Here is a 12493-nt window from a genome sequence, read left to right on the forward strand (position 1 = left end):
TATGTTTATACCCAACATTTCCTCGCACAGTCTGCCTACAGGCAGGGAGCAAGACAATTCAATTTTGCTGGAGAAACAGAGACCCAGCAATTTTGTGCCAGGGGGCATTGGACGAGTCAGAAAGGTAATGAGGTTATTTCAATGGTTGACGTCTCTTCATCATCATAACGATGGCAGTAAGGGGTCGTTTGGACGAGTTTTAAGAGTTCAAATCCTGGCTCTACCATTTATTAGCCATGTGACCTTGGACAAGATACTTGACCTCTGTCTGCTTCCACATCTTCATGGGTAAAGTGGCCAGTGATAATATGGCAGTTCCTATTTCAATGTCTTGTCAAGGGATTAAATGAGTAAGTTATATATGTAAGAAACGAAGAAGAACATTGACAGATAGTAAGTTCTCAATACATTTGAGTTATTATTTGTATTGTAATATTTGTATATATTTGTAATATTATATATTATTTGTTTGTTATGCTTCTGGTTTACAAAATGCTTCCACAGACATTATTATCTCTTGACTAGCCTCCAGATCATTTGACTCTCAGCCCAGGTATTTGGAAGAAATTCAGAATATTGGGTAAGGTCCAGCATCCTTTACTGATCCCTCCCCCACCCCCACCACCAGGAGGCTAGTCTATTAGGTATGATTTTCTCAGCCCAGTCCTGTCTTTTTGCTCCGTGCTCTGAGCAAGTGCTCTGCAAGGCTTTGGGACACTTCCTCTGCTCTGGCAGAAGCTCTCACCCTGGGAAGTATGAACTCTCCCGCACCCCTTACACAGGCAGAAGGCAGAATTATGCACATTGTTGATGGAGCCCCAGTAGTCTTCATCTCCCACTTCTAGCACTACTGGACATTCTTTAGAAAAGCAGTTCTGGCCCAAGAGAATTAAGCTGTGTCATTTCCCCTGCTAAAACCTTTAGACGTCTTATAAAGCAGCAGCAAAAAACAGTTTCGCGAGCGCTGGTCACCACCCCCCGCCCCCCCCCCCCCCCACACACACACTCCAGGCAGGGAAAGGAGCTGATATTTTTGGAGAACCCTCATGCATGTAAGGCTAGGTCACTAGGATGCACACAGATAAGGGCAGGGGGCTGTGGAGGGCAGAAGCAATTTATCCAGCCGCCACAGTGGATAAAAGCTTTCATTATGCCCTTACCAGCACTATGATCTTCCTCAACTTTGCTGAGCTGAGTTTCGTCATCTGTAAACTGGGATAACCATTGTACACACCCCATAGGGTCATAAGCATTCAAAGAGTCAATTCATTTCGTATGCGTAGCACAATGACTGACATAAAATAGTCCAATAAATGTTAGGTTCATTATTATTGCGCAAAAAAAGAGCAGCTAGGGTTTTACTCTGTGCCTTTTCCATGAAATCAAGTGGGGCTCTTGTCCTTGACGGAGGACGATAAGTTTGTCTCCAAATGAAAGAGCTTGAACCCCCAAGCCAAGTTCAGGGTGTGGGGGATGGGGTGGTGTGGGTATGGTTAGGACTCCCACCTTTGGGCGCCTGGGGGGCTCAGTCGTTTAAGCGTCTGACTTTTGGCTCAGGTCATGATCTCATGGTTTGTGAGTTGGAGTCCCACATTGGGTGAGCCCTGCTTCTCTCTCTCCCTCTCTCTCTGCCCCTGGTGGGATTCTCTGTCTGCCACTCGCTCACTTGTGCCCTTTCTCTCTCTCTCTCTCTCTAAATAAATAAATTTATTTTTAAAGAAGGCTCCCACCTTCTTTGAGGTGAGAGTAGTTTTATCCAACCTATGATACACATTCACTTACATGTCACCACTGAGCAATGACCAGCTACTCTTTCCTTGAATCCTTTCATTGACAGGGTGCTCATTCCCTAACGAAAACCCACCCATTTCCAGCTTGAACACCTTTTAAAATTAGAAAGTGTTCTTTCTCTGTTCCTTCTCCCTCCCCCTCCCCCTCCCCCTCCACTTCCCACTTTCCCTGTCCTTCTCCTTCCTCCTTTCATCTTCCCCTTTCTCTTCTCCTTCCCACTCAGCCCTCTCCCTCTCCCCTCCCAGGCCGGAGACCCTGAGGTCCCTGAAGTCACTATTTCAGTCCTGGAGAGCACGGTAGGTCTTCAGTGTGGCCACTTGGCCACCTGCTGGGAACTTGGTCTCCAGTGACCACGACAATCCTCTGGATTTTGTAGGGTCTTTCGGAAGCAAAACCTTTTATCTGGGCCTACAGGGCTTGGCCTTCTGGTTCATTAATACCATCCATCGGTTGGCCCAATTTCCATTATTAACCCATCTACAACCGCAGGAACCACATGAAAGTTGACACGGCCCGAGCTGGTATCTGGAGGCCCAGCTGGCTCTATGTGCAAGTCATGGAGAAGACTGGGGCCTGGGGAGCGACTCCCCGGAACCCACGCACACGGGCGGCCCTCTTTGGTTCGAATCCGCCGCCTTGGCCGCACCCGGACGCGGCAGCCCGCGCCCGGCCCGGAGCAGCCTCGGGCGGCGCTGTGGCTTTAAGAGAGGGGCGGGGCCCCGGTGCTGGCAAGGCAGGGCCGGCCCACCGGGCTCCTTTTTCCTTTTTGATCCATTCAAAAATTACTCATTGCAAATTCCCGGACTGCTGGGAGCGGAGAAGGAAGGGGGCGGAGGAGAGAGGGCTGCTGCGGGCGCCGCGCTGGGGGGCACCCAGGGGCCCGAGCAGCTGACGGCTGGTCCGGCCCCAGCAGCCCGCGGGCCGCTCCGGCTCCGGTGGCCTCACCAGGAAGCGTCAGTCTCGACTCTGGGGAAGCTCCGAGCGCCGCCTCCGCCGCCGCCGCCGCCTCCCGCCCGGCGCCGGGTCCCCGAGCCCCCTCCCCTGCTCCCTCCCGGACGCTCGGGCTCGGGCGCCTTCCCCGGCGATGGCTGGCCGCTGAGCCATGGCTCAGTACGGCCACCCCGGCCCGCTCGGCATGGCTGCGAGAGAGGAGCTGTACAGCAAAGTCACCCCGCGGAGGAGCCGCCAGCAGCGCCCGGGCACCATCAAGCATGGATCGGCGCTGGACGTGCTGCTCTCCATGGGCTTCCCCAGAGCCCGCGCGTAAGTGGCGGGGCTCGCGCCCCTCGCGCCCCACGCGGCCGGCCCTCGGCTTCGCTCCGGCTCGCCTCCCCGCGCCTGCCGGACGGGCGGCGCGCTCCCCCGCTGCCCACCACCTGCTGGGGCAGCACGGGCGCGCGGGCGGCCCGGGACTCGGCCCCTCCCGGCGCGGGAGCGGGCGGGGGCGCCTGCTTGCGGCGCCCAAGGTGAGGCACGCCTACGGGGTCGGGTCCCAGGTGCCGTGCCCTGCGGCCGGCCCCCGCGGTGGGATGAGCCCGTCCGTGGCGGGCTCCCCGAGGTCTGCAGCGCCGGGCCCCCGGGGAGGCGGGGCCCCGCCGAGGATCCCATCCCGAACGCTGGGCTGGCTTAGGATCCTCCGGTGGCTGGGAAAAGGCGAAGGCACCGGCGGGGCGGAGGGGCCGGCGCTCTTACTGCGGTGCCTTCCAGCTCCGGATGTCGCTCCCCGGGTCGGTCTCCCTGCGGAGTAGGAGGAGCGGGGACGTGGGTGTTGCTGCGTGTTCATTGATAGGGAGGATGGAATAGGAAGGAGAAGCGATTCCTCCTGGGGACCTGGGTTCTCGTCAGTGGTGACGGCAGCGCGGAAATCTGTGGGTGCCTGAGAGTAAGGAGGGGAGCTGTCCTCCCTCGTCCTTCTTCCCCTTGGAGGGTGGGGTAGGGAAGGGCCGAGGGAGCGCAGGTGGCTGTTCCTGCAGTCCGCCGGGAAGAGGCCCGGCCGCTTGCTTGCACGAGGCGGCAGCAGCAGCAGCAGGGGCCTTAAGCCTGTCGACTAAGACCGTGGGGCTGGAACCCTGCCTAGGAGGAAGCCAAGGCCGGGTGGCCGGGCCAGGCCCCTTCTCCCTTGGTTAATTTCTGGAGGGCAGATTTCTTAGGTGGGGACACAAGGCCTGCCATCCTGTGGAGGCGCTGCTTCTTTGAATGACATCACCTAAACGGGAGAGTTGGGCAAACTTTATCGGAAAGGGCCAAGTTAAGGAAAAAAAAATTTTCTCCCCCCTTTTCTTCGGTTGGTAAGTCTAGGTTACCCCTCCCCAGCCCCTGGGCGGATCTTGCTTCCTCTGTTCTTTACTAACTTGGCTGCAATCTCCTAACCAAAGCAGACCCCTGGTTTTATCGTTCCACCCCGCCGGGCTGGGACTGGTTGGAGTGGCCTTGGAAACTCAGGAGGCGGGACTCAGGTGTTTGCCCGGGGTTGACTTCCAAAGCAGTGGGACTCCACTTCCCGATGCCAGAGTTACAGAGAGAAAGTGTGGTGGGTTCTGCAGGGCTGCGTCAGGCGTGGATGTTATGTTGCCACTTAGGTCCTTACTATGGGTGATGTGTGTGCCTCCCTCTCCTTAAGCACGGGAGGTAGGGGCTGGAAAATCAGCTGGGCAATGCTGCACGATGAGCGCCGTCTTGGGCATCTGCCTTTTTGGAAGCGAGGCCAGCAGTAAGGACCTAAATTGCTTAATAGAGGCAAGAAATGCTTAACTGCACTCAGACTGTCTTGTTGGCTCTTCAAACCCACTTGCCAGCGGCGTCTTTTCTCCTGCACTGGGTCCAGGAGGCCTTGCCCATGTCCTGACAGATGAGGATGATGGTCTAATTGTGGCTGGCCGAATTCCTGAGATCTCCTAATAGCTAGCATTTATTGAGTACTTACTGTGTACTGTTCTAAGCACTTTACTTTAAGTAACCACGTATCCTTCCAGCGACGCGATGAGAAAGGTAATTCGTACGCCTGTTTTGCGCATTCGGAGACAGGTTTACAGAAGTTACGTAACTTGCTTAAAGTCACAACACTAAGCAATAAAGCTGGCCTGCAAACCCGGAGTATGTCTGCTTGACCTCACATCCAGAGCCAGTATGTAATGCCTTAATGCGGGTAAAACGCTTAGGGCAGTGCCCTGGAGCCTAGTGGGTAATTATTAAATGTCAGCTCCTGTATTAGTTTCTGTGGCTGCTATAACAAATAACCACAAATTCGCAGGCTGGAGCCAACGGAAATTGATTTTCTCCTAGTTCTGGAGGCGAGAAGCCCTAAATCTGTGTCACTGGCTGCAAAGTGTCAGCAGGGCCGTGCCTCCTCTGGAAGGTTCCAGGGGAGAATCCATCCCTTGCCTCACCCAAGCCTTTGTGGCTGCTGGCAGGTTTTGGCTTGTGGGTGCATCACTCTCATCTCTGCCTGCGCGGCCACATCGCCGTTCTTTGTGGCTCGAGTCTCCCTCTGCCCCTTTCCTATAAGGACCTTGTGATTGCTTTTAGGGCCCCTCCAGGTAATTCAGGATAGCCTTCCCATCTCAGGATCCTTAAGCACACCCGCAAAAGCTTTTTTTTTTAATTTTTACCATCAGGCAATGCTTACAGTTCCAGGGATACAGACTTGTCTGTCTTCTGGGGAGCCATTCTTCAGCCGATCACAGCTATTATTATCATTATGACTAGCACTGCCTGCCTCTCTTTGCTGAAAGGGGGGCCAAGTGGGTCCTCATGAGGCAGCCTGGGCTGGAAGGAGGTTGGCTTTGCCATTCTGTCTCCCCATCAGATTCCCTGCCTGGGGGGTGGAGTGGGGGCAGAGCCCATGGCTGTCACCTGACCTGGTTTTACTCTCCCTAGGCTGCCAGGCCAAGAAGAAAGAGAGCTGGGGCATCGGGCTTAGCTTCTGAGAAGCCTCTTTCTCGGGCCTTAAGGCTGGAGGCAGCAGCACGATGACATCGCAAGCAGGAGGGAGCAGTGATGGTTTCCTGGGCTCTGGGAGACTTGGCTGTGATGCCTCAGGAAGGGATGAGACCAGTGTCTGGAACGCGGCCCTTTGGAGAGAATGGTGGTGGCCCAGGCCGACACTCTGGTTTCCCTGTGGGTGTCCCTGGGTCTGCTGTCTTGCAGCGGCAGAAAGGGACCTTCCACGGAGCTCTGGGTGGGTGGGCAGAGAGCTCAGGCCGGCCAGGCCCAGGTCCTATTCCAGCCTGTGCTGTGGTCTTGGGTAAGTCACTTAACTCCTCAGGGCCTCACTGGCTCCCTCTGGGGGGAACAGGGTTAATTAGCGCATGCTTATTAGGTGCCTACAAGGGAGAGGAGTGCTGAGCCAGCAGGGTGACCTCAGGGTATGTTCCTTCTAGCTCATCACTTCCCTGGAGCTGCGCTAGGATTTTTCCATCCCACCCTATTACCTTCGGTCCATCGACACTGCTGTAGAAAGACCTGCCAAATGGAGGATTAAGAAGTAGCGATTTTTCCGGTGTCTGTGCGTGTGTGTGCGTGTGTGTGTGTGTGCGTGTGTGTGTGTGTGTGTGTGTGTGTGAGAGAGAGAGAGAGAGAGAGCAGGCACAAGGTAAGGAGGTGTTAGGAAGACCTCAGGAAGGAAGACTTTAAGGGGCCAGGATGGCCAATCCCTTCTTTTTTTTTCTTTTCCTTTTTCTTTTTCCTTTTCCTTTCTATGCCTATTAGCTCTTCTAAAAGTTTCTGTTCCAGAAGTTCTAAAAATAAAGGTCCAGCTTGGTCAAGGCTAGAGCAGGTTTAGTGGGAAGGAAAGAGAAGAGCCTGCCGAACCAAGGAGGAGGGTGCCTAGGGGTCAGGAGAGAAGGCGGGACAGGCGCTCTGATGGGGTTTGTTGCTTTGCTACTTGATTTCATACCATCCCCTCCTGGCCTCTGTGGTTGGTAGGGGGTGGGGAGGGTGGGGCTCTTATCTCTTATCTCTTCTGCAGCTTGAGGCCAACTGTGGGAGCTTCACCAAACCATTGAATTTGAGGAGTCTTTGCTGATCCAGCGCTGACCTTTTGTTTTGTTTTGGTTGGGTTTGTTTGAGGCTGCCGGTGGCTAGAAGTCTGTCTCTAGCAAATGACTCTAATGTTTGCTAAGGATGGAAAGATACAGTCTTGCAAAAGGATGGGGTGGGGTGGGGTGGGGTAGGGGGGTGGGCAGGGGATCCGGGGCCCATGTGCGGGTCCTGCTTCTGACACAGAAAGCTTTTAGGTTTTCCATTTTTCTCAATATCCTGATGAGCTTCCGGGCACAGCAACACCTAGCCTGTGTAACTCACGGGGCTTTGTGAAGACAAAACGAGTCACGGGCAGGAAAGGATCTCGAATTAGTTAAAAATATAATGTGGACGCCAGACAGATAGGATTATGGTATTGTTGTGTTGGGTTGGAAGAAACGGAGGTAAGGTGCTTGCTGGTTGAGGTCTCCAGCGAAGATGGTCATGTGCCGTTAGGTCGACCTTTTTTCCTATGAAGCATATTTGAACGATGGCTAGTTGAAGAGCAGGACGGTAGAAGAAGGAACTTTCCTTGGGACGGTAAGCTGCATTCGCTATGCCTCGCTGCGCAAAGAGAAAACACCCTCCGAGCTGGCTGTGCGTGCAACTGAGAGGCACCTTGCAGAGCCCATGAATTAACGTATCCAGTTTCTCCGGCCTTCTCTAGCTTACCTGGTGGTTGACCTTAGATCCTCTGAAAGTGCTTGGTTAACTCGGCATCCCTGAGTTGTGGCCACTTCTGGGCAGGGACCTTGGGGAGAGAGAGAAGACAAACCCCGACCCACCTGGGGGTGAGAGGATCTTTCTTATAGGTGGGCGAGGCAAAGAATTCTCGAAGCTACCCGGCTAGACCGCGCATTCGTCCGACACTCCTCTACGTCTGTGTGTTATTTTGCAGTGGAAAAAATTACTCTCACGGGCACCAAATTGCCCTCTTGATTAGCATGGCAGTCTTGTGAGGTGAAGCACATGACTAAAGGCTCGTTTTATTTATTTATTTATTTATTTATTTATTTATTTATTTATTTAATTTATTTATTTTTGAGAGCGAGAACAGAGTACGAGCGGGGGAGGGGCAGAGAGAGGGAGACGCAATCCCAAGCAGGCTCCAGGCGCTGAGCTGTCAGCACAGAGCCCGACACGGGGCTCACACTCAACCACCCTGTGATCAAGGGTCGAACGCTTCACCGACCGAGCCACTCAGGTGGCCCCAAAGGGAGGGACTTCGACACGCATTTTTATTTTTAATTTTATTGAGGTAAAATTTATGTACCTGAAATGAAATCTGTCGAAGGATTGATCAGCTTGGACATATGATCACCGCCATAAGACACAGCACTTGCCTGTCACCCCTGAAAGTTCCCTCGCGCCCCTTTGCAGTCAGTTTCTTCTCCACCCTATCCCTGGGGAACTGGTCTGCTTTCTGTCACTGCAGATTAGCTTGCATCTTCTAGACCTGCATGGACGCAGAATCCTACAGTGTATATACTCTTATGCCTGCCTGGCTTCTTCCCTTCAGCCTCATATTTTTGAGATTCTTCCGTGATGTTGCGTGAATCAGTAGTTCATCTCCTGTTGTCGCTGGTAGGTCTTGAGGGCTTTGAATTTGCTGCTAACGTCATTATAACCCCTTGGGTTCCACTTTCTGTGGAAGTTCCGTGACGCCCTAATAATATTACCTTAGATTTTTCGACCACCTTAGAGATGACCGGGCAGCTTTATATACGTAATCACTCTCAAGTCTCAGACATTGGATGGTTTCATGAGAAAACTGAGGTTCAGGAGACTCAGTGCCACAAAGAGCGAAGAGCACCATGCTTCGGGACTCTGTCCCCTGGTTTTTGTCACTACCTGCCCCCTGCCCTCCGCTGCCTCAAACTCTGGCTGCTTTTCACGCGGTGGGCACTAATTCGTTCTCAGAGCTAAAGGCTGGCCTTTTCAGAGAAGCAATAAACCTAGGGGGTCCTGGGTCCCCTGCCATCTCCGCTCTGGCCGGTGACAGTGATGGTGGAGGTGTCGGCGTCCCCCTGATCCCAGCAGGCACCCGACGCGTGTGTGCTTGTGACAGGGTGCCCCTCTACTTGGGCAGCCGGGAACTGGACAGACCCCATCATCATCTGCCTCATACACCGACGTGTCAACCGTGGCCATTCAGACAGCCGGGAGACCTGGGGGCTGGCCGTCCAGCGTGCAATGCTTCTGTCTCCTCGTCTGTAAAATGTTGACAATAACACACGTACCTTGAAGGGCTGTTGGAAAGGCTGAGGGTGCCATTCCGTGCCAACAGTCCCGGCGCATGTGTCATTCAGTGAGCCTTGGGTGCAGACACAGGCGTCACGGCCACTCCAGCGGTGATCTTATCCTGCACGGCTCCTCTGTGGCCACCGCGTTTCATCTCCTCGCGCCTCACTGCGCCGTGGGCCTAAAGAAGTGAGTCGGGGGTGGAGCCTATGCCATTCCTCGGTACTCGGGTTCTGTTCCCCCTGCACCTCTGTCCGTAGAGCGCCCTGAGGGGTGCCAGGCGGAGCAGAAGCAGATCTGGAGCCGAGCCAGTGCTGCCCGAGCTGCTGGCTATCATAAATGGCCCGGGTTGGGGATTTGTAGGAGTGCCATATGGTTGGCTTCTGATTCGTCTCAAATGGAATCAGACTGCAGCCCTGGAGAGAGGGGCGGAGAAAAGCTCATTCAAGAACGGTTTCTCTGCCCCGTGATGGGCACAGTCCCGGCGGAACTGGGTGGCCTCTGGAGAGCGAGACACTTGTGGTCCCCACTGGGACCGACGGCTCTTGTCTTCTTCATTGGAGGAATTTCCCAGGGGGCACTGGGTGTCACCCAGAGGCTTATGGGAGAACGTCCCTGGAGGGTGGGTGCACAGGTGTGGCAGACCTTCTTCTGTCAGGTGCTCGGGGTCCTGTGATAGGAGGGCTCCTGTCTTGTTGGTCCCTCTGGCCAACAGCCCCCCCATTTTCCTGGCGACTTTGCAGGCGTGTTCCTCGCCACCTACTGTTTATGGGGAGGAGGCCTATTAACGAATGCCTCAGACGAACATCCAGAAATCGCCTGAGCTCTTACTATGTGTGCAGCATCCTAGTAAACTCCGCGCGGTTCTCAGGAGGGGAAGATGAATGCCAAGTTTCACCACCCGGCACTCCGAAGTCGGCTGTCAGAGGCAGCCTGGAACTCTCTCTCGCTGACTGCCATCCTCCCCAGTGACCTCCCTGTGCATCCTTCTGGGCCTGGGTGATAGTCTGAAGGCTCTGTACTCCGCTCACACCCCACTGGTAGCCCAGTGGTAGCATAAAGCAAACTCAGTTTACCTTTCTGTCAGACCCTGGCTTTGCACTCTCGCTCTGCTCTCATTTTTTGGCCATGGGGCTTCACACCCAGCCTTTTCCTTCTCCGGGCCTCAGACGTGCCAACTGCAAAAGGGGTCGAAGTCAACCACATCTCAGGCGTTCTGGTGACGCGAGGGTGACACGGACAGGTGTCTCTGGACAGCAGGAGGATGTTTTCACCGCCTCTTGTGTGCTTGTCTGTTCCAGAGCATTTGGCTTCTCCGTGTCTGTTTTATTTTTTCCGGTGCTTTGCCGTCAAATTCTTCTCTTCTCCCTTCAGAGAAAACGGTTCAGGACTGACAACTGAAATTCTGGAGAGTAAACAAACGGGAAGAGAGAATGATAGGAGGTAATTACAACGAGCAGGGAGGGGGGCGTCATTTAAGTAGTACACAATAGTGTAATTTTCAAATTGGCACATGATGTGCTCTCCTGCAAAAACACAAGGAAAGTGCTGGTTAACTGAGAGAGGAGGTTGGTGCCTGGAGCCCAGCCCCTGGGGGAAACAAATTGCCCACGGGCACCTTTTTAATCAAAGGGGCATCTCCCCTTCTGGAAGTCACCAGCTGTTGGTGTAACAACAGTTCCTGTTGTGTTCGGCTGCCCCAGTGGAAGCGTGAACGCTCTTGTACATAAAGCAGCCGTGGCAATGAACCCCGCCAGGGACGAGGGCCGTCGCCACCCACAGCGGGAAGCTGAAAGGAACACCACCAGAGCAGCTCACGGCAGCCCGGAAAATGCCAAGGGGACGCGGACAGCACAGATGGCCCGAGGCAGCTGAACGGTTCAGACTTCTCTTCGGGTTTTGTTGGATAAACCTTCTCTCGGAACCAGGTAGCCGGCTTGTTTAGAATCCCGCTTCCGTGTTGGCTGTGCCCCGTTCCAAAATATTTATAGTGAGCCTTCCCTCTCCAAATGTTCGCGGTCTCTTATCTCGGGTAGGAAACGCTTACAGGGCAGGGAAGAAATGTGCCTCCAATGGCTGCTCATGTATCCAGTCTATTTAAACACAGACAAACACACTCAGAACCGTACGGAGCAGCTGGAATTCTGAACCAGTGGTGTCTCGTGCGTCGGACCGTAACCATCCTGTCCTTGAATCGACGGCAGGGACCCATCATTTCTTCGCTTTCTGCCTAAGCAGATCGCACCCACCCTGGAGAACTAGTTCAATCACAAATACGTCCAGCGTCTCTTCCCTGGCCTGTCCCTTCCCTGCCCTCCCGGCCTCCCTTCTTCTCTCCTCTCTCTTTTCTTTTCTGGTCCCTTCTCCCTCCAGCCTTATTGAACTTTACTCTCTGCGAGGCAAGCAGGGAAGAGAAGGGCACGACGCCTACTTTACCCGGCCTCTTGACGAATGAAATCTTGAAGAACAAGACAGGGGAAAGGAAAGCCTGGACAAACACCATGCGGTTTTACATATAGGTGGAATCTAAAAAACAAAACCAATGAATCAACAAACCAACAAAAGGCAGAAGCAGGCCCCCAAATACAGAGACGAAACTGATGGTTGCCGAAGGTGGGGGAGTGGGCAACACGGGTGAAGGGGAGAGGGAGATCTAGGCGTCCAGGTGTGGAACGAATAAGTCACAGGAATGAAGGGCCCAGCGTAGGGAGTACGTCAGTGGTACCGTAATAGAGTTTTCTGGTGACTGACGGTAGCCACACTTGCTGTGAGCACAGCGTTACGTATCGTCTTGCCAAATCCCTTTGCTGTACACCCGAAATTAATACAACATTGTGTGTCAACTCTACTTCAACAAAACTTAAAAAAAAACAAACAAAAAAACCGCGTAACATTGCAGGTGTTATCTCCATCGAGTGTTTCGTAATGCCCGTCAAAAAGAATTTTTTTTTTTTTTTAGTTTTTTTTTAAATTAAAAAAAAAAAGTGTTTATTTTCTTTTTGAGAGGTGGGGGAGGAGCAGAGAGAGAGGCACAGAGGATCCGAAGCGGGCTTTGTGCTGACAGCAGAGAGCCCGACGCGGGGTTCGAACTCCCGGACCGTGCGATCGTGACCTGAGCCGAAGTCGGAGGCTTGACAGACTGAGCCACCCGGGCGCCCCAGTGCCAATTTTGTTTTTTAAATGTATATGTACTTTATTACTTATTTATGGGCAACTATGATAACCTGTGATAACAGGAGTTGGGAGTACAGAGGATCATTATATAGAATCTCTGCCCTCAAGGAACTGGCAGTCTAGTGCGGAAGATAGAAAATTATGATAAAATGTGGCCCACGTGCTGCAAGAGATAGATGCAGTGTGTACGTGAGAGGAAGAGGGTGCTGTAACCAGACAGGAAGCCCTGAGGTAAACTCAAGGTGTGACTAGAATGGCCACAGCACCC

At 53.5% G+C, this 12493-nt stretch overlaps 1 protein-coding gene across 2 annotated transcripts in view; it reads left to right on the forward strand.

The window, feature by feature from the left end:
• Nucleotides 1-2525: 2525 nt before the first annotated feature.
• Nucleotides 2526-12493, forward strand: part of UBASH3B (ubiquitin associated and SH3 domain containing B) — a 141581-nt gene continuing 131613 nt past the window's right edge. Inside the window, exon 1 of one of the 2 annotated variants that reach the window (XM_045483208.1) lies at nt 2526-3054. In XM_045483208.1, coding sequence (XP_045339164.1) covers nt 2894-3054 — 161 coding nt within the window. In that variant the 5' untranslated portion in view covers nt 2526-2893. The remainder of the gene's footprint in view (nt 3055-12493) is intronic. The other variant, XM_045483209.1, reaches the window with a different exon arrangement.

The sequence above is a fragment of the Leopardus geoffroyi genome, chromosome D1 (assembly GCF_018350155.1).
Source record: "Leopardus geoffroyi isolate Oge1 chromosome D1, O.geoffroyi_Oge1_pat1.0, whole genome shotgun sequence".
In the NCBI taxonomy this organism is placed as follows: Eukaryota; Metazoa; Chordata; class Mammalia; order Carnivora; family Felidae; genus Leopardus; species Leopardus geoffroyi.